At 39.2% G+C, this 22,564-nt stretch overlaps 1 protein-coding gene across 7 annotated transcripts in view; it reads left to right on the top strand.

Moving 5' to 3' along the window:
* Positions 1–22,564, top strand: part of GLI3 (GLI family zinc finger 3) — a 217,830-nt gene that overhangs the window by 13,545 nt on the left and 181,721 nt on the right. For 6 of the 7 annotated variants that reach the window (XM_026121398.2, XM_026121400.2, XM_064506607.1 and 3 more), the window contains one exon: positions 1,387–1,549. In XM_026121398.2, coding sequence (XP_025977183.2) covers positions 1,426–1,549 — 124 coding nt within the window. In that variant the 5' untranslated portion in view covers positions 1,387–1,425. Of the gene's footprint in view, positions 1–1,386; positions 1,550–20,216; positions 20,364–22,564 lie in introns of those variants that run through there. The other variant, XM_064506608.1, reaches the window with a different exon arrangement.

The following is a 22,564-nucleotide window of genomic DNA, read 5'->3' as shown; positions in this document are numbered from 1 at the left end:
TAAATAATGGTTCATTTCATGATTTGGGTCTTCTTTGATCCCCACTGTATAACTGTGAGGCTTTGGAGTGTTTTATTGTGCTATTAAAGAGAACTCCTACTAGGGAGGTGGGAAAGAGAAGGTTTACTAGACAGCTGTGTTTGTGGCGAATTGGCTTTGTAGCTTTTTTTTTTTTTTGACTGTCAAAATTGGGGAAACAGGTTGCTAATGTAATTACACTTCATTATAATTTACTTCGTGGCTTGTTTTGAAGCCTTTGTTTTTCAAATTCATTTAAATGTTCTAGAACAGTGGTGCAGTGTACTTCCTTTTCAGACCTGTTTAGCTAATGACTGCAGTGCTGCTCAGAGTTGAAAGCATTCTCTTTATTTATTATTTTGTTGTTGCATACATTCATGCTTAAAGCACCAAAGTGCTCAGGTACTTTGGTTCTAAGCATGGTGTGTGCTGAATATTTATTATTTGTATAAAGCTTACTTGGACAGACTGGCATGTGTCAAGTTAAGCTGCAAACCACAGCTTAGAAATACCAGTGTTCTTTACAGCTGAAGATCGTGGCAGTCTCAGTATCTTGAAGTGGGTACAGCGTAGCGCTAAGGATTTTACCCCTTTGGAAGTTATGTGGAGTTCTTAGGTTTGTCATGAATGTGAAAGCTCTGAGAATAAGGTGAAGTGATCTGAGGGTTATAAAATGAATGTATCACTGTAGACGATGCTAAAAATAGTCAAGAAAAACAAAATAACTAGACAGACACCTCTGTAGAGTTTTCCATTTTCAGAACTCTCATGCAGAAGAAAGTGAACTCATTATCTGTCACGAGCAATAATATTTGCCTTTCCCTGTGGTTTTCAGGGTGTTGCTCCAATGCTCTTTTGTTTGAGTAAGATTTCTGAACAAACAAAATGAGAGATGTTTACATGAGTTGGACAAGATGTAGACATAGACAGGGTAATTCTGTTGCAGTGTGTTCAGATAGTGTGAATATTGAAATTCAAATATTTGGCTTCTATAGTCAACATAAAGGTCGGTGATTTCTTTTGCACTGTTCCAAACTGCTCTGGACATAGGAAAAAAATACTGTCTTTTTTCCCCTGGTTCTATCAAAACCTTACAGACTTGAAAAAGGGACCTACCTGTCAAGTAGCATAATAGTTTGTGATGCTGATTCTCTTTAAAGGCAAACATGCTTGTCTTTAGGATTAGCATTTCCTTAAATTCCTTGGGAGTTCATGCATGCAAACCTGATTTGGTGGGCTTCCACAAATGGCCTGTGGAGTGTTAATACAATTGTGCTGCAGTCTCTTCTTCAGGTGAGAGGTGTGACAGGTTTTGGGCTAAGCTTTCTAATAGTATTGAAAGTTTATGACTCTGATTGTTTCATTCAGGTATTAGTACAAGAAGAGCTGAAGTAATGAGAAGTCATCATGGAGGCGCAGTCCCATAGCTCTACTACAACTGAGAAGAAAAAAGTGGAGAATTCCATAGTGAAATGCTCCAGTCGAACAGATGTCAGTGAGAAAGCTGTTGCCTCCAGCACAACTTCCAATGGTGAGTAACAGCAGGGATTTACTAGCAGCCAAACCTACAGTAACTTTATTTTCACTGCATTCCTTGTGAATTGAGCATTTGCACCTGGATGGGTGTTTGTTCTAAGGAAAGTCTAAAGAAAACAAAGAGGGGTGGTGGTGGTGGAAAGTGGTAGGATGTAGTAAGGCCTGTTTTGGCATCAGGAATAGTCTTTTTCTTCCAGATGTTCTAATTTGAGATGTAAATGTGTAAAGTTATTTAGTATAGGAAGTTCCTGTTTTGGAAATCATCTTGATTAGCCTGGCAGGGCTTGCAAGTGCTTTGCATTTTGCCATTGATATCTCTTACACTAGTGAGACAATTAGTTAATACAAATGCAACAGAAGTAGCCCTGTCAAAATTAGTGGCAAAGTTTTTTTTTCTTGTCGTCTTCTTTTATAAATAAACTTGTACTTGCAAAGGGCTACCCTCACGTCCTTTAGGTTCTTTAATGGCTGGCATCAAAACATCAAGTATATCCTCACATATCAAAGTTGTGAATGTATAGCTTGTAGGTGTGCAAAAATGGAGTAGTTTAATTCTCCCCAGAGATTACCTCACTTGACAATTTTACATATTCTCTGCCTCTCCAGAGACTGTGTAATCTCAACCTCCACCCTCTCATTGTTCAGTTTAAGAGGGCTGCGTGTATTGGTCCCTACTAATACAAAGCTCCCTTTGCAACCTAGGAAAAAAATCCCTTGAAAAGATGTGGGCAGAGTTTGGCCCTGTGGATTTTGGATAGCAGATTAAGCAATGGTCTTAGAATGATAAAGCACAAGTCATTCTAGTAATTGTTACAAAGGGAAAATTGCTATCTTTTTCTGCGTGTTTTAGAAGCCTGCTGTATCCCTGGCAAAACCTTTTCTGTTTACCTTTTTTGCTTCCAGCATGCTCGTCTAGTCTTTTGATCCAAGTCAGTTTCTCACTTCAATAACTTGAACAAAGGTTTGTGCTTTCTCAAATAAACATTTATTTCCAAGTAGTGTAGAGTAGAAAATACACAAATCCTGCAGCCCTACTTGAGGGGAATCTCTGTGAGTCAGTAAAAATTAGATGATGTGTCCCAGCATCCTTCTCTGTGACTGGACTTTAGATTCAAAACAGACTCAGCACCTGCTGACTTAGTGGTTGGAGTTGCTCCCCCTGAGAATACAGAAATCCTTCAACAGATATGGAAAAAGTTGCAGCAGTTTTTTAAAGTATATGAAACTAGATCCTCAACTGGCATAAGTCAGCATAGATCTGTCATTGTTGTCATTACAATTACAGTGCTGCACATTAGCTGAAGTGCTCCCCCACTGTATTTTTTTTGCAATAATAGGATTTTCCAGCTTGGCCCAACTTTTCAAATGGATGCATACTTAAAAACATATTCTGCATATTTTTTGATGTGTCAGGGGTTTGTTCTCAAACCCTCTATTGGCGCATATCTCTGACTGTGTTGGGCTGGCTTTGACAATATTGTCAAATGTTTGGGTTAGATTGCTAAGAATACAGCCTTCAAGATATTTATCCCTAATTCTGACACTGATTTACTAAAACTCTTAGGTTAAATCACTTTCTCTGTCTATTCTACCTATCAGCTTAATAAGAGTTTCAGTACTTAACTGCTTGCTGCATCTAGGTTGTATATTACTACATGTCAGGGGTATGAAACTCCCAAGAGTTCGAATGTTTTCTAGGTCTAAAGAATTACCAGAAATTTTTGTCAGTGTATTTTTTTCCCATTAATGGAATGAGATGCTGATGTAGTACATATCCTGGGGCCTGAACCTGGGTTTGTTTGAGGTAACATGAGTTACCTTTGTTTTCAATGGATAAGGATTGGCCTTGCTAGAGCCTTTGTATTTTTGGAAGTCGCCAGGATCTTCAGGATTTGGGTTTCTAATCTACCTTAATGTGTAACCATGCAAACAACTTTCCAGAGATAAAGGGTTGGGCTCAAAGGGATAAAAATTGCTTTTCATCCTGGATATGAAATTTTTTTCTTAGTCTATGTACTCCATGGAGCATGTACTGAAACAAATACTAATACTAAAACTTCAGGAATTTAAACATGGTGAAATTTGTTGTTGCAAGATTTTAAAGTTTGCTTCTTGCAGATGTGACTGTCATGTTAACGAATTTTGGTTACAAGGGACCAATTTGCATGAAAGCTTGGGCTTGCATTGTATTTGCATCTTTTGTTCTTCAGTACTGAGTATTAATACATGAACATCACCAGTTGATATAAGACACCACTCCAACAAAACGTGCAGGTTTTGTTTATTCATTGCCTCTTTTTGCAGAGGACCATAGTAATGTTAAATGGTTGTGATTTGCATTTGAATCCTTTGTTAAACAAGGTAAGATACCTTTAAAATTAACAAAAAGGTGGAATGATCCTTGCTGTGTTTGTCAGAGAGCTCTGCTGTCATTGCAGGTCAACATCTGCCTGTCATACCAATGTCACCTCGTAAACATGTCTAATATCAGTATTCCCCTTTCTGGACAATACATTAATTAGCAAAGTTGGCAGGGTAGCATGTAGTTGAGTGACAGCTGTCTGAGGGGTGCTATGGAAACCAGTATTTTCTTAGTAGCTTTGCTGTCTTCTGAAGCAGTTAGAACTTGGGTCATAAGTAGGTTGAAAGCTGTTAGGAGTTTTGTGCAAAGCTTACAATAATGAAGAAACAAAAAACCATCATTATTTCAACAGTTCCCAAAAGAGAATAATGCACCCAATAGCAGAAACTATGTTAAAATAAACATTGAGTGTGGAATTCTTTCAAAACTTAAGATGTGCAAAATAGTTATTAAAAAGCCTGGTGCAAATCTGCGTGCAGGAGAGAGAAGTTAGAGAAGGTGAAGTGGAAGGGCAGGTCATGTCTTAACTCAGACTACACAATGAAAGTTGCAGGGCCCAAACTTGTGTCTGGCTCTTGAAAGAGGCACTGTAGACTTAAACAATAAGCAATGTGAGCCATAGTTCAGATGTTAGCCACTTCTGCTGGGTTACTGTGATTACTTAATACAAAAAGATTCCTGCTGCACTCACCTAACCACAAACTCTTAATATATTGCTAAGATGCTTGCACAGTGTTAGATAAGGGCCTGCCAGCGTTTCCATTATAAACCCCTAATTTCAGGGATTTATAACTCAGCCATTAAAATGTGCTCCAGGCTGAAACATGTGGGGAAGGTCTTAGTACTGGAGCAAATTAAAACTTCTTTAAAATACATGTGTTCAAAAAAGTTAAAAAAATCATAATTTGTAATAACTAACAAAAAACTTTGGAGCACTTTGATGCTCAGTGGGACTTTGTAATTTGGAACCTCTCTTAACTTTGTTTTGAATTCGTTTTTGCAGACTTTTGATCTTTTCTCCCTTGTGTTTGATTTTGTGTATCTCAACCAAACTGCACTCAGTTTGCTATGGTACATTTCTTTGCAAATTGTTCCTCTTGCTTTTTCTTTCTTTACTGCTATATTTCTTTACTGCTAGGCTAATGTCGGGAAAAAAATTGCTAAAGAACACTGCTGAGGGAGATACTCATTCACAAAAGGCTGCATAAATAATTTTTTTTGCCGTAATACCAGGGTATAAAATAAGCTTACTTTTGTGTATTGTGTGATTTGATAGCCTCAGACTGATCTGCTATGGCAAAGTATTAGTGACAATAAATAAATACAATTTTCATGTCATGACCATGTCACTGGTATTACATTGGAATAAAGGGGCCCATGTCTCAGACCACCTTGGTACTGCAGTGCTGTGTTGTCAGACCTTCTCTCTTCATATGCACATCCCTGCCATGTTGCACTATTGCAGTGACAGTCTTGTGGAACTGGAAACAGCGGTAAGACCCTGTTCCCTACAAAGTCTGTGTATGGATTAGGCCGTCATCCTGATTGGTGCTCCATGCACAAAACACAGGTTTCAATAAAGTTGTGCATGGAATGGCTTTCTAAAGAGAGGGATCTATTAATAAACTCATTAAAATTAGTTCTTTGCTGCTCTTAGAGAGCCTTCGCCTAATTGTTGCAGGTCATGAAATTGGTCTTGCTTTGTTAGATAATACTGTGCCTCCTGTAATTCTAAATAATCCTAGGATTAAAAAGAAATCTTCAGGTGAACACTTCAAACATTGCAGGGATCTGTATGATAACCTGCCTTGCTAAAATGTGATGAATGCAGACATGTAGGTTTACTCTTGGCTACTTTTTTGTGCTGCACAGTTATGAAACCCTTCATATGTATGGAATTGGTGAGGGCCTGGGTGCAAGAAGTTAATAGCAGAGTCAGAGACTTGGTCTTGCTGTGGGTTGTCTCTGGTGAACACGTTAGCGTGAGAGATGATTCCCCCTGCCGTCTGTACCGTTGCTTTGCCGCTAGTGCCAGCCCTAATGGGGCTGGCAGAGCAAGCAGCCTCTGCCCGCTCCTCAGCCGCCTCATCTCCCAGCCTGGTGTGTTAGCTAGCGCTGAAATCAACAGCATGCTAAATTAATGTGTCAGGCTGAGTGCTGCAGCGCTGGAGCAGAAATGCAGGGCCTGCTCACCTGACTCCGCTTCCGTTCTGCCTGAGGGCTGGGGCACGCAGCCCGGACAGTGCCCTTGTGCATCCCGGTAGCGGGAACCACCATCGCTCCGGAGGCAGAACCCTTCCTGGGAGTGTTGCAGTAAAGTGTGGAGCTCCAGTCCAGCAAGTACTCAAGCAAGTGCTTCTCTTCAGGCACATGAATAGCTCTATTGGCTCTAATGTGGGTATTCGCATGCTTACAATTAGGCAATTGCTTTAGTGCTTTGCCAGACTGGGCACTTTGACACTATATTCTGCTTTGTAGGTAAATCAGATTTATTGTTGGAATACTTCCTAAGAGTTGTTGACCAAAAAACCCCCCACAAAGCCAGCCCAGACCTTAGCTATACACAATTCATTTTTTTCACTAAATCTGTAGCAGGAGTATATTTAAAAGTTTTAACTTTATTCTCTAAAAAGTACAGGGAATTTCTGTCTAGGCTGAATTAATACTTTTAAAAGGCAAACCTGCACTCTGCAGTGTTGCTTGGCCTACATTAGGAGATTATAATATTGCGTTCAGCCTTGATGTGTTTACTGTTTGGCTTGCAAGCTTTTTTTGGTGACTAAAATATTTTCCTCTTTTGCACATTTTGGCTCTAAACTTCTTTTGTAATGTTGCATTAAAACAATGCAGTTATTGTATAGGGACTCCTTCAGTGTCTGACAGGCAAGCACTTATTTTCAGTTTGATGCGTTTTGTCTAGTTTTTGACCCATGAGCTCGTTCCAGTGTAATCTGATATTTCTTATTAACCTATTACTCGGCCTTAAAAAAAAGCTAACTATAAACGTATGTAGGTTGTGGACTTGACTACGTTCATAAGAATCAGATAGTTATTGAGAACATACTCTAAAGTGATAGAAAGCAGAAATTATTATCTTAATGACGATGTAACTTGAGACCGAGCTTGATAGATGAATAAATGAGAGGAAGTTCATTCGTACACTTTGATTCTTTCGGAAGAAGAGCCAGCTTCATCTAGGTCTCTTTTTTCTTTTTTTCTTTTTTTCTTATAGTTCTTTCAGAATTGAATGAGGGAAGTATTTAGCAGTCTACAACTCCATAGGAATCACATTTCCTGTTTAAACTGTCAATTGCTTACTAGTCCTGCTGCTTGCTTTCAAGCTCACCATAAAATAGGTGTTAATCATAATACTCATTCTTGGCCCCCTAGTTGGACTGATGTGTTCGGGGTCCTGTTGAGAGGTCAGGGTTCAAAAGAGGTTGTTAGCTATGAAGAAACATTGCCTGCACTATTTTAGTGGCCTGCAAATTGAGTCCCTAATTGATTATATGAGACCTGATTCTGCAAAGCAGTCAGGAGATCCCCTCCTCCTCTGCTGAAATCAGAGAGAATGGAGGGCACTACTCGCTTTTCATTTCAGGTCAAGGAGGAAGCAACATCCTATAGTATTAGATACTGGAAGTGACAACCTTCAGCGTATAGGTCTTTCTGATTCTTTTTTTTAGCAAGACGAATATTTCACATAATGCCTATCTGTAATGGTCACATATAGTACCATAGAAAAGTATGCATAAAGACCTGATCTTGTAAGATTTTGTGTACCCTTAGCTTCCAATAATTCTGGCCTTGTCCTAAGAGAAAAACTAAAAGAAAGTACCTAGGCTTGGGGAGGCTGGGAAGGCTAGCCCTACTGATTCTTAAACTAGTAGAGGTTGCAATTAAATGTGGACATTATGGCTTGGTATATTGTAATCTGATGGGAGTAGCTGATTAAATACATATCCATTCAGAATAATGCATCTGTGGTCCTTTATGTTTACTAATAAAATTTCAGTCATCAAGTTAGGGTTTATAGTAGAGTGTAATAACTCATTCTGCCTGATACTGTTTTCTAGTGTTGTTCCTTGGTGAGCCAGCCCTACCCTGACCCTGCTCTAAACCAAATGATCAGCAAGCACAGTACAGTGTTGCTTCATTAATTCTGCAGAGATTTCCCTCCTTTTTTTTCTCCCTTCTCTCCCCTCTCTATGGTGGTTAATAGCATAAGGGATATTAAATGTCAATCCTGCTGTATCCCTTTGCAAGTTCCAGAAAGAGATGATTGAGTGGCTTATCCCTGCAATCACTGTAATCAGTAAGTAATGACTTAACATCCTGCTAGGTAACACAAGATGGAATCAAGAGAAAACATTAGTTAGCATCAGTACCTTGCCACCTGAACAAGGTGGAGGTTAAATTTTATGAATTATATAGTGGGAAAACTCTTTTCCCTAAGAACAACAACAGCAAAACACTCAAATCCCCCGAACGGTCATATCCCGGTTGCACCTAGGTAGTGAAATAGAATAAAAAATCATAAAAAGGTTTAAAATGAGTGTCTGCAGCATGGCAAATGGTAGCATACTCTGTAGCTAGTGCTTTGCAAGAGTCCAATATTGTAAATCAAACCTCAAAAAATTCAGGCATTATAGCTTGTAGTACTGGGGGAGAGGGGAAACAACCGTGAGGTTTGATTTAGCAGGAAAAAGGATGTTGGCAGCTGCCAATGATATTGTTAACATTCCAGAAAAGGGCTCACTGCCATTAAGTGCTGGTGTCTGGGGAAGATATACTAAAAGAGGAAGGGCTTCCTAATGACCTTGTGCCACTGAGGCAGCACATGCCACCACAGTAGGAAGGCTATACGGCAGCATGGCAAGGCTCTGGAGCAGCACTGCTGCTGAGGGTGGTGGCACCTCTCTCCCAGCTGCTGGAAACAAGTGTTGACAGCCACATGGATGCTGGGTGGTTGGGGAGGATTGGGAGGGCAGTAAATATTCTTTTGCCTTTTAAGAGTTTTCCTGGGTTCTGAAAATAGACCGAAGTTGGGCATCTGCAAGTGAAGGAGCTACGTGGAGCAGGGTTTTCTTTTTTTATAAAGTAAATAAAGAGAATTTAAAAAATCCTTCTAATTGACTTAAAACCAGGCAACCCCTCTGGCAGGCACAGCATTTGGCTTTGCAATTTGAAACTGTGTAAATTAAGGCAGTTGAAGTAATTAAATTACTTAACAGATTTTTAAGTGGCGTTCATCTTTTCTCTTCTAGATGTTTTCTGTTTCTTATCTGTCTCCAGTTAAAAGGAAATAATGAAGCATCAGTGTTGTATTTGAATATATTCCTGTTCTGTTTGTTTCTATTTACTTTTTTCTAGTTGTTTTTTAGGTGTGAAACTTCAGCTTCTGCTTATATAGAAATTGTTACTGAATATGTATGTGTAGCATACAGAAGTGTGCTTAGAGTATGGTGTGTGACTATGAAAAGAAGATACCATATTAAAACTACATTCTCTGTGTACTTTCCAAGTCATATCTCATTGTTTTTGGGGGGGAGAGAGAGAGATGCATTCTTTCGCCATCCTGAATAAGAGGGATTGAGATGGTTTTTATTGCTTTGTTTTTATCTTATTACCCATTAGAAATCTTTACCTTGGATGTGTACTGCAAGTGATCGCAATTTAGTTTAGAGATTCTGTTCTTTCTTTGTAAGACTGGCATTCAGAAAAATGTTGATTTACTTGTAAACTCTGTTTCCACTCTGTGAGTGGAAAGCTGCACATTTCAGTGTGTGCAAAGGCACTTTGAAAAGAGAAGTACACAGACAATACTGATTTTTGTTCGGAGAATTTTAAAATGTGACTTGTAAGGGACAGATTTGACTTTATGGGCAGGTCGTTGAAAAGCAGTTCATAATCTTATGCTTGCAGTCAGCCGGAGTCTTGCTACCCAGAAACTATGGATGCACATTCTTTGCACATGCCTGCTGTTAAACTGTGCTGGTTTCCATTCATTTAGTATGACTTTTTGTTTATGCAGAAACCATCACACTTTCAGCTGTGTGTATATGCAAAAGCTTGAGTCCCACGCACTGTAGTACCTTGAAAATATGTTTAGATACACCCAACTAAATGTATTTTTTTGTTTTACTTAATAGAACAGTTTTGTATTCAAGGAGTTTTTCCCAGTATAAGATGATAAATTGCTAAAACTTAGCTGGTATTATAAACTGCGTGCTCTTTCTCTCTCTCTGTTGTCTGCTTGCTTTTCTTTTCCAGCGCAGGGGTTCATGCATAACAACAGAGGATTTTGTAGAAAAGTTCCTTCTGGGCCTGAGTAGTACTGTTTTTCCCTCCTCTCAGTCTCTGTCTTTCTCTTTCCTTCTTTCTCTCCTCTCTCTTCTCTTTTCTTTTTTCTTTTTCCTTTTAGTTTTAGAAAGTTGAGTTCCATCCCAATTATTAAATCTTCGGAGACCATTCCCACATGGTTCTGTAAATGGTAGCTTCATCCTGAGTTCTTTCATCTCTTTTCCTGCTCTCCTGGCTTGACAGTTGAAAAGGTCTGACTGTGCCACACAATGGTTTGATTGGTTTCTCTAGGGGAGGCTTTACCCTGCCTCATCATTCGCCAGGCAGGTGGACCAGAAAGTCTCTTGATTCTTTTGTTGCCTCTCAAAGTCCGAGGTCTTTGACTGAATAAATCCTCCGTCATGGGATAATTTGCTAAAAGGAGACTGAAAGATGTGAGAGAAAAGCCTCACTACTTGGGTGCTGAATTAATGAAATAACTGGGCCTTAGAGTTTGCAATTGAAAAATCACCAGGAATGTAATGGGTGGAGACAGACTTCAGAATGCAAGTCTGTTACTTCCCCATAATAAACTATGAGAGCTTTAAATGATATTACTAAATAAGCTGGCTTGTCTGGCAGCCTGTGGTTATTTGCATTTGTAACCGTGGTCCGCAGGGGAAGCCCGAGCAGAATAAAAGCCGTTTTGGTGCAGTGTCTAGTTAGTCATTAGATTATTACGAGAGGATGGAAAGAATTCCATATGACAGAACTAGGGTTGAGTTAACACAGGACGAAAAGTAATTTACAGATAGGCTGTCCTCAGCCATCTTCGTAGACCCTGATAAGGTTTCATTTCAGAATGGATAGGCGACATTTCCACTTACGGGCCCATTCTGCGACACCTGTGATAACAGCTTCTGGATCCTAATTGAAATTGGTTTCAAAATGGATTTTCACTTTTCTCTGTCTGTGGAAAATATTGAATGGACTTAGAGCTGCCACAGAGAATCCCAGACCTTGGAAAATGGAGCAAGAAGCCAGGATCATCTTTCATAACTGTGTCGATGATATGACAGTTTTGTTATCTGTCTTATTAATGAAATCATTGATCACCTGATGAGGGAGATAATAAACTACATTTTGCTGCTGTTCAGGAAGCTCAATTAGATTCTTTAAAAATACAGAAGGGGGAAACCAAAACAAAACAATGAAATGAGAATTTTAAGGTCTACTTACAACTTTGTTTTTGCTGAAGATTTTTAGACGTCTCTGAGACTGTATAATAGTGAGTGCATCTTGAGTCTATTCAAAGTAAGAAGGGAAAAAAAGCCTGATACTAACGTAAAGATTTACTTATTGTTTTTTTGTCTTTAACAACTGCACTAAGTAAATAACACTATGTCATAATAAATGCCATGGAAACTCAGATGAACTCAGAAACAATGGGGCTCAATTTTCGCTGAAGTGGGATTAGCGATCTGAACTCTCTGAATGCCCTGAAGCATACAAAGAATGGTGCTTCGTAGAGCGAGCGCTAGCCGTGAGGCTGGTCCTCTGGAAAATTATTTCTTCTTTAAATATGAATGCCATCGTTTAGTTGATAAAGCTGCTCAGGCGTTTTCAAAAATTAAGTTCCCCTCTTTTTTTCTTTTTTGTACTAATAGATTTAAAAAGATTTCTAAATGCACGTGAATGTGATAAATTGCATGCTTGGGATAAAATGAGTGCACAGGCATGGAAAATAAAATCTGAAAGGATTTTGTGATGTGTTGTTTCCCTGGTTGTTTTCTAATTATTAGGGAAAGAGATAAATCTGTCGTTTGTGCTTGGTTGCTCTGGAATGCGCGCTGTATTCCTTGAGGAAGGTGGGAAGGGATAGTTTTTCTGAAGAGGGATGCCGGTGACTTCTCATATTTCACTGTGAATTGTATCCTAGGTGTTTCTTCAGTCTCTCTGCTAGTGTGGGTCAATCTGTCCCCCTTTTTAAGCTTGAAAGAGGAGCTCTGATCAAAGGCTTTAATGATGTCACTGATCTCTGGTGATTGATTAGGAACAGAAGTTCTGGAGCATTTTGCATGTCCGCCTTTTCCTTATCACTTCAAATCCATTACTGCCTACCCATTAGGGTAGCTCTCAATCAGGAAAAAAAATATATATATATATTTATATATAGATATGCAACCCCCCTCGCCTCCGTATATATGCATATATGGAGAAAAAGAGTGGTACAGCTGATGGCGTTCATGTTTCTTCCGAGTTATAAATGTGTTTTTCTTTTATGTAAAAGGAAACAGTTATTATTGTTCTGTGTTGATACAGGGGATATTTACTAATTGCTAAACTCTTGGGCCTAATTCTCCTTTGCCCTTCTGCACCTGCTCTCATAGATTTAAATCTAGATAAGTCTGTGTCATCAGTGGGTTTTAAGCTGCTTTACCTTCATTTTTTTATGTTTTACCCAGAGTTGAATCATGCCCTTGGTTTATATTTTTCTGCTGTGCCTGCAGAGTACCTTAAGATCAACTGTGTGTGTCAGTTGCTTAGAGATATTTATAAGTGGGGATTTTAAAATAAGTATTTTAAATGTACATCTCTTGGAAGTTCAGATTTAGACAGAATGCATGTTAAGCTGTTTAAAAGAAAAGCTCTTTCATTCATAAGGGAAGGTCAGTCCTCTGACTCCCAGTAGTGTGAGAGGTCAGGAAATGGGTTTTACTCATGTAAGTAAGGGTTGTGCATCTGAGCAACTGATGCAAGGACTTGAATCTCACTTCACTGTTGTATAAGTGAGGAAAAAGTGTGGTGTAAAGCTGGAGTCCGTCCCTAAAAATCCCACTTTTAACAGCTTATTGTGATTTAAATGATGAAATCAAAAACTCTGCACGGTCTATTAAAAATCTTGAGTTAATTTTTCTAGTAAATTCAAGCTTTCTGTATGTAGGATAATTCAAAAATGTTAATGTTATTTTCATGTATTTCTTTTCAGTAAGTTGGTTCGTTTCTCTCTCTGTAAAATCTCCTTTGCTCTCTTTTTTACTGTTGTGCATTTCACACCAGGAGATGACAAGTCTTGTGATTGCAGCAGAGGCAATTGAAAGAAAATAGAAAGAGAGTTCTTTTTTTCTGGTGCTGGCCCATGAACATACCGTAAAAATTGGATTAGACACACCTAGAGTTGAGATTGATTGCATCTTGAATAGGAAATTAGAACATCTGAAAAATTCCTTTTTGGATGGAACAGAAGCACAAGAAGGAAAAGTTGGATGGAAACCAGAGAAGAACTGTAAATCACTATTAAAGTTACTTCCTATGGTTTACCATTGGCTGTCAAAGAAAATTGCCTCAGGCTTGTTTATGGCTAATTCCCTCTATAGAAAACTTCAATTTGTGGACTGGCCTCTGAACGGGATTGATAACTCCGTTCATAGACCAGGATGGGTATCTAAAGATAACAGATAATGCAAATGAGCCTTTTCTTGATAAGCCAGTGAAGCAATTATGGATACAACTTGGTTGATGGATTTCAGAGTGCCTTTTCACAGATTATAGATTTTTTTTGCATTATAGTTTTCTGAGCAGTGTTAGAAAAACAAAATCAAAGTCACTCGAATAGTACTAAAAAGATGGAGCATCTGATATAACCAGCTTTCCTACTACTTGTAAACACAGTGAATCAGATTAAAAAAAAAAAAACACAGGCAGTCTTCAGCCTTCCCTGGAAGAAATATGATTTGATAAAATGTGGGTTTAATATTCAATTTACAGTTTTATCCAAACTGTGTAAAACTAGATGTCCCAGAGGAGTTCACAGCCCACTCTGAATTTAATTCAAATGAAATGCTCTTTGTAAACTGTCTTCCTGCTTTTATTTTCAAATTTCCAGGAAAACATCTCTCTGTTAGAGAAGAGAGAAGTAGAGGCTTGACTCTGAGTTGTTCTGAGTCTCCCAAGAGGTGCTCAGCACCTTTAATGATTAAGCCCTTAATCCCAGGCTCTCTTCACTGCTGACTGTAAGGTGGAGCAGTGCAGAGCAGGCTCAGAAAGCAGTAGTACTGTGTGGCCCATTTCCCTCTGAGCTCTGTGGATTTTCTAATTATAAGTGCTTGGGAAGTTGCCACTTCGCTCAGCAGAGTTAAGTCGTGGTCTGTTGAGGCCCGATGGAGGGGTCTCAGAGCGCAGGCACGGCAGGGAAACTGGTGTGAGTCCCATTCTGCCTCCAGGGTGCCCAGGGCTGGGGTGGTGTAGGGGAGCAGGCAGGGCAGGGCAGGGCAGGGGGGAGCACATGGCCCCAGCTCTGTGGGACTGGGCCCATTGCTCTTGTCCCAGTCACGGGCAGGGAAGAGAGAGGCCACGAGTCTCTGCATGTCCTGCTCTGGCTCCTCTCTCTCATCTTCTTCCATTCCCAGGAAGGGAGTTTGTCAAGGTTTTAAAGTTCATGATGTAGCATTTCTTCCTCTGTGGACCACTGTAGAGAAGTGAGAGTGTGCTCCTAATAAGAAGACTTAGTGGGAGGAAACAAAATGACAGATAGCTGGAAGATTACGTACTCTGGTCAGTGTTCAAAGGAGAGCATCCAAAAGGAGACCTTCTGCAGTAATCTCCGGTACTGGAAGCGACAGGGAAGGCTTGTTTCTTAGCAGCTTTATCTCCTCTTCACACCTAAGTTGTTTTGTTTCATTTTTCTGTTTTCTAGGCTGATTTGTTTATGTGTTACTTGGTAGTTTTCTTCGCTCCAAGAGTGTGTGTGCTTGTTCCTTTTCTATGGATCTAAAATCTATAAGGATTTTGCCTTACATATCTTTCTGGTCATCTTTGATGCATCTCTTTCATTCCCTGTGCTAGCCTTCTTTCTGTTCAACACTTTTTTTTAACTCTTTCAGTAGAGGATTATTTGTGTGGAAAGAAGCTGTAATTTGAAGCTGATGTAAATTTGTTAAGTTTTACTTTGCTGGGCTCCCTGGAGGCATGAAGCAGCAATATGTCCAAAGCAGTTTTTCTTACAGTTTGGCATTTGTGGGGCTGTCCTGAAGAGACAGTCTTTCCCACTCTTTGGAGATTAAGGGACAACCATTTTTGAAGTTATGGTTCAAAACAGGGAACATGAATTGCAGAATCCAGAACGCTACAGGGATGAGAGAAATGAAATCCACTTTTTTTGCAGACCTCCCATTTGAAGTCTCTTCTGTATGATGACAAAAAAAAATTATGAATTCATTACCATTCAGTTGTAATACTGAAGAATGATTCATTGCAATTTGAACTACTCTAGATTTCAGGGATTTGGTAGGATGCAAGCTTTGCTTCTATTCTCAAGTCAGCAGCACAGCTACTGTTGACTTCCATGTGAGCAGCAAAAATCTGAGTGATGGCAGAAATAAGCTGTAGGATAATTCTTTTTTTTCCTTTTAATTAATATTTAAATATTCAATCACAAAATGCTGTAAAACTCGTCTGTTTTTCACAGGCATCTTCAGTTCCTTCCTGATGGATCATGCCTCTCACTGGAAGGCAAAATGGAAAGGAGTATTGTTTTGCGTAGCAAAACACCAGACTTCTGAGCTGCTACCTCAAAATTATTTTATTTTTTTCTTCTGAATGTGCATATGCTGAATTATTTCTTACTTTCAGAGACATGTGGTTGAAGAGTTAGAATGAATGGACGCTGGTATCTTTCAAATGCAATGAAAGGTATAGGATCACAGTACCTCCGCCAAAAGAACTCATATAATTCTGTTTATGGAACTGGAATCCCTCAAGGGTTTTTTCCTAATTCTGTTCCCAGCATTCATCCAAATCTAAGTCAGTGCCATGTTTTCTAAATATTGGTCTAGGAAAACTATTTATAGTTGGTTTTATTTAATTTTTTCAATTTGATGTGGATCAGCATTTTCTTCTGATGGTCTCCCTGAGCTTAGTATGTGTGTTCTAAGACACTATGTTTGATGGCATGATAGAGGTTCATGTTGCATATATAAGAATTGGAACAATTTAAAAGTTTTGTTCTTAGTTTTGAACACTTTTTTTGTGTTTGATCAGAGGATAGGGAGAGAAAGGTTAGTTTTGCTTTTTAAATTTTGAAAAGCCTTTTTCTCCAGCCATCTAACTTAAATCAAAACTAAAGCTGTACACAATTACCTTTGCCACTGCAAAAACAATTCTTTTTTTTCTCTGAGAAACAACCTCACTATGAAGGATACCAACACATCTCACATAACAAAAATATTTTAAGGCACTTGTTTATTGCTGTATTTATTTTCAAGACTCAAAACAGGTGCTAAAATGAAGCCTGCTCATTAAAAAAACCCACAAATATATTTGTGTGTGTGTGTGTGTGTGTCTACACTCACATATATATATATGTGTGTGCATGTGTGTGTGTGAATAAGACCCTTGAGCAAAGATACCAAAATTCTACCAGGCAGGTGTTTTCCAAGGAGGGGAAAAAAATAAAGAGAAAAAGAACAAAAGAAAGAACTCTTTGCTCCTCTGTGGTGCTCTCATTTAAACAGATTTAAGCAATTTTTTTGGTTATCCTGGTTAGACTGAGAACCTTTCAAAAAATCGATATTTCAGCATTGTTAGACAGAAGTCATTGTTGTTCATGGGACTGATACTTTAATTGCTGATGTGTAAGAGCTTGCATGTAGGCACTTACCGTAGACTAGTTAATGCAGGACAACTCAACATGAATTTTCCTAATAGGTGAATCTCAGAAGACATTTGGATTTCAGACCCCTTAATTATGGGGAAAAAGGTTACCTGGGACTTAGATAACTGCAGTAATATGTAAATGTTAGACATGAAGAGAGAGGACCAGTAGTCTTTTACCTGAGTGTCTGAACTTGGGTTGCTGCTTCCATGTTTGCATTTGGCCAAGCATACTGTGTTGGTTTTCCGTTGCTAATCTTCCAAGATGTGTAGGCTCTTGGGAAGTGAAGGTAGAATCTCGACTCAATACAGTAACAGAGCAGATTTCAAGGATCTGGGCACAGTGTTGAGTGGTGGCTTTTTGAAGGTACAGATAAATCAGGCTCACTGACCAGACCTCTGTGTAAGTGAGGCAAGGGTTGCCTTGAGCATGTGCTCAGGAGAGATGTGATGGGCATCCCTCATGAAGATTCACATGTGGTTTGGCTGGATGCAGTTTTGCCTTTTACAGATGCTTCTGCATTTTCAGGAAAACTTGGCTGCTGTCTGGCTGTGAGAGCTCCCATCTTCCATGATTAAGCATCTTTTAACATGGAACATAATTGAACAGTGAGAAATTTAGGGAGAGGGAAGTATTATCCTATATTTGGTTGGGTTTTTTTTGTCTTGGCAATATCGAGAATAGTGAATTTGGTTTTCCTTGGTTTTGCTGGAGGAACTGTGAAAGGTAGAAGTGTAAATACCTCAAGCTATCAAGCTGTAATTGAAATGGAGAGCATTTAGAGTTTAGCGACAGTTAATTCTTCAAATTAAGTAGTCCTTGAAGTTGGGCGAATGTTAACTAAAGTAAACACAAGCCATAAAGAAGTATGAAAAGATCTCACTGAATGTCTCTGTTGCCTGGCTTTCTCTGCCTCTAAGTTATACACTTTCCTTTCACTCCTTCTTCAGGTCAGAGAGAGACAGTTTCCAATGTGAGAAGTAAGCCCTAAAATAAAAATGTGTAGATGCCACAGACAACGTGGTAACATTGTTCCTTCATATGTTACCTTTCCCTAGGTAGGTCCAAACAGTCTAAACTTCCTGTAAAGAGGTTAGTGAAGAGTGAGAAATTGCCTCATGTGACTACTACCACATGGCAAAGTTTACAGTGCTTTCTTTAAACTCTTTTTTTTTTTTTTTTTTAACCATTTGCTTTTTCTTAAATGGTAGGAAGTACAGCATTTTAGTTTTTTAAAGATTCTCAGAGAGCTCCTATTCATAAACATTTATTTGTTTTTGTTTCAGTGCTGCTAGTGATTTAAAACAAAAAGGGGACAGTGCAGGCAGGAGAGAGGAGGAGGATGTTTTACATTTCAGTGTTTCAGGAAATAAAAATTAGCAAACACGAATAAATGTCTGTTCTTTCCCATTCTTTACTAAAATGCATGGGATGTGGATCAAATGACTTTATTCAGTGCTCACTATTTCAGCTACCTTGAAATGGGAGACTGCAGGCACTTGAATAAATACACTGGAGTGTTGCCCAGTTTCACTGCTGCTTATATAAGCTTGCCCATATCCTCTGGGGAATACTATTTTGTAACATGTTATATCAAGACGAGTATCCCTATGTTCCCTTTAGCTCTGGAATGCCAGAAGTTGATGAGTGGTGGTGATGATGATGGCTGCGTCTCTCCTTTCCGGGGAAAGACAGTCATTAGGGAGCTTTGCCAAAATCAGGGTGCTCCCCCTCTCTGCATTGTTATCATCTGAAAATAACATATAATGTTCATTAGTCATGATAAGCATTTATGGCTGAGTTGTAAATTATTTTGCAATTGCCATGTTTTTGGGATTGCCTAAATGATAATTAAAGCAAATTCCTGTGAAGCCAGTATAATTAAGAATGTGCAAGTGACTCCCTTATTAGACCACCTTTTTATTGGGTTTCAAGAAACCATCCATCACGGCTTGTTTATATGCTGGTTATTTTTATCTCTGCAGATGTGTGTTGAACCCTCAGCTGTGCTGCAGTTAAGATGGGATTTGAGGTCTTGTCCTTACCCCTGTTGGACATGTTCATGTCAGAAGAAAATGCCAGAGATTTTCACTCTTTTAATAGCAGTACTGTAAATTAGCCATTGGGCATATGAGATGGCATTGCAAACTAGGCTTTCAAGGGGCTGTCTTTGTCATGGCCCCAGCACTGGGACATGGCTGCTTGTGGAGGCAGACCCTTTTTTGTACGAATGTGCATGCATTCACTGGAACATGTAAATGAGCGCATGTTGGATACACCTGCATGTCCTCCAGTTTACCACCACATCCTTTTGTTTGGGTTACTTAAGGAAGAACCATGAAGTCATGCTCTCGTAAGTCTGTACCAGTAGGTAGCAATCTAGCTTCATTATCTACTGGTGTAATTTTATGTTAAGAATTGCTGTCAGCTTAGCAATAAACCCTTGCAACTGGGTAATAAGTCTGCTGGTGCCAGCTATTTGCATTTTACTGTGTTTATTGAGGGCCAGAATGCCTTGCAGACTCCTGTGAGGCTTTGAGCAACAAGGACAATACATTTTATGCTACATTTCAGGCTAAAAATTACCTGTTGTGGGAAAGTATTTATGATCCTTAGAGGCGTTTAGCATGAAGGTCCTTTCATGCAGAGCAAAGAAAGATACTATCCTGACAGAGTAACTGAGACCTACTGTGGAACAGATATGTTGAGGCCGGCGGGAAGAGGAGGTTGGGAAGCAGGTGGGATAATGACAGTGGTCACTGAGCTCAGAGGGCACAGCTGAGCTCATAGGGCTGTATAGCAGTCGCTATGGTATCTTAATTCCTTGCTGTCTCCCTAAAAGGCAGGGTCCATTCTTCTTCCTTGAGAAGTCCCTTTTGTTCTTTGCCTGAGACCTGTTTAGCTGGGTGGAGAACATTTCGTTGTGTTGGGCATTTTGAACTGTCACTAACCCAGCCTTTTACCGTAAAATTAACTTGAAACAGTGTTTGCTTGAAAATAATGCCCTGCCATAAAAATCCCAAATCCACATAATGTAAAGTTCTCTTTGGATGCTCATGGATAGGTGTGTGGTATTGCTTATACAGGCTTCTGTCCTGGAATAGATTATACAGATAAATGTTGGCAGGACTGGATTATTGTATATAAAATGCCAGTGTAAGAATAGTTATGGGTAGGTGAAACTTAATAGAAGGATCTTTTTGATTCTTTTCATTGCAGATTGAAAAAGATAGTTCCCTCTCTTGATTTACAATATTCAGTAAATTAGAATGAAGTGGCAGGTGTCATTCTAAAGGTATGAGTCTGCACTGGCAGAATTGTGCTTTCATATGGTTTTTGCAGGTGCCCTGGGAATTGCTGTTAAGTCAATATTTACTTCTTAAGGAGTAAATGCCAGAGTTGTGTTTGAGAGCTGCTACTGCTGCATCTGTGGAAGAATTATTTGCTATGTCATCAAGCATCCTACAGTACAAATTCCCAGACTTCTAGAAGTGTTGTGATTTTGAGTTTGTGGTAAGTAGCTGGAATCACAGAAGATGTTTTTGGGCAGCTCTGTGTCTTTCCAGATCATCTGTTTACAAAATTTTAAGCATTTGGCTCTCTAATGTTTCGCAAACAGCTTGCAAAAAGTTTCTCCTTTAATATCTTCAGCACCATCAAAGAAGACATATGCCAATTGGCATCACCAAATTTTTTATTTAGAAGTTTCATTTTGTTGGGAGATGAGGATGGGGGAAAGAGTTCAGCTGAAAACTTCTGGAGCTGTTTTAGTTAGTAGTCTTTATGTATAGCCTGCATTTGGTCTGTGTAGGACTCCGTCCCGGCAGAAGAGTGGTGGGCTTACAGAACGTAATAGAAGTATGATATGAGAAAGGATGTATAAGACATAAGATTGAAGTACAGTTTTGTCTGAATGCTGGAGAATGTTTTAGAAATGCCCTCTTTGCATCAGATCACTGCTGCCTTCCTGGGAGATGCAACTGTGCAGCATTTTGTGGGTGCAAACGTGTGCTGCAGTAGCATATTAGTGCGGGGGACACCTGCCACGTGTTTTTGTTTATGGAGAAGTGCATGACTACTCCCTTAACTTGTTTTGTGCAGAGTGTGGCCACCACTTCACAAGACTGTGGGAGGGAAGCCGGTGGTTATACACTATTTAACCTCTGACTGCATTTAGTGGGAAGCTTGAAAGTCTTCTGGGGAAAAAAAGCTGTAGTGTGAAGCTGCCTATGTCTTCTCCTTCTGCCTGTAAAACCAGGTAGAACATAAACTCATTGGAAGTTGGAGGACTTCTGTGGGATTTAGGGCCTGATCCACAGTATATTGAGGTCATATGCATTTTTCTGATGGGCTTTGAATCAGCCTTTAGGAGAACAGGAACAGTTGGCCCACAGAATGGATGCTAACCCATTTTTCACGCTTGCCTCCTCTCCACTGAGGGAATCAGTGGGGAAACACGTGATTCTTAATGACTACTGAAAACAAATAATTAGGAGTAATTCAACATTTAGACTAACATATTTAGGTTGTGATGTGTTTTGCATTTATTAAATGTTGCTGCTGTCCTGTGGCTTGGTGTCTTTGCTTAGTGTCTCTCACCAGTTCCTTGTGTAAACACTGGGGATTAGATTGAGAAAATGGGCCTCCAGTTGGAATACATCGGCATTCCACCGAAAGTGGTTGCCTCGTGAGCCCCTTCGGTGCCTTTTTTAGCTATGAAACCACTGATTAGAAAGTGCTAAATTTTATCTTTAGTGCTTGCATTTAGCTTAGTTGGATTTTGCATGGAGTGAGAATTACTAGTCTACAGGTGATGCACAGAAGAGAGTTTAGGTAATTCAAACAACATGGCTTGTGTGAACACTTAATACGTTGAAACACAGAAAAGCCAATGATTTTTCATTTGTAGTAAAGTAAAGGTCCAGTAAAGATCAACGAGTCCGTATTTTAGTTATGGTACACCAACCGTGCTCTTCTGTATAACTGTGTTTGAGTATATTTTTTCTGCTCTGTAGATCATATAACAAAAGGATAACAGATGAATCTAATAAATATTCCTGCAGCCACTTTCATGTACTGTTTACTATAAAATGAAATTAAAACCTGGAGTGTAAGTTAGTTTTTCAGGGAAATAGGTTAAAAAAAAAGAAGAGTAAAGAACACCTCAAAGGCTAGATGTTAGCATTTATTTGTACCAAAGAGAATTTTTAACAGACAAAAAAAAAAAAACTGGATTTGCACTTCAGAAATGGTATTGTCTTCATCCAGTTCACAAATGTGAAGCTGAGGTGAAACTACACTGTTAGACTGTGCTGTGACAAAGGCAATGTATAACTTCTTTAAAGTCTATATAAATCAAACCTTTAACCTAGTGCTTTTAAAAGGGAATGCGTAGAGGATGCTTTTGTATAAAACACTTTTTTTCAGTATTCCATTTAAATGTAGATTTTTAAGGCCTTTACGATAGTGGTGCATCTTTTGCAATGAAGTGTTAATCAGGACTCTTTTGTAGCACCTTGGTTGGGAGATAAAATATTTAGTGCTGTTGTATATTGAGCCCACATTCCTTCCACGCACACACACTTTCTCTCTCTCTCTCTCCCCCTCTCTCCCTCCCTCTCCTTTTGCTTTCTTTTTTTTTTGGAAGAGTTGTAAGAAAATATTTTAGTTAATATTTGAAGAGCTGATCTGTGCTTCCCCTCACTGATAACCTA

Source organism: Dromaius novaehollandiae, chromosome 2, assembly GCF_036370855.1.
Source record: "Dromaius novaehollandiae isolate bDroNov1 chromosome 2, bDroNov1.hap1, whole genome shotgun sequence".
NCBI classification, from domain to species: Eukaryota; Metazoa; Chordata; class Aves; order Casuariiformes; family Dromaiidae; genus Dromaius; species Dromaius novaehollandiae.
The sequence above is the reverse complement of the archived record's forward strand: the minus strand, read 5'-3'. Positions and strand labels throughout refer to the sequence as shown.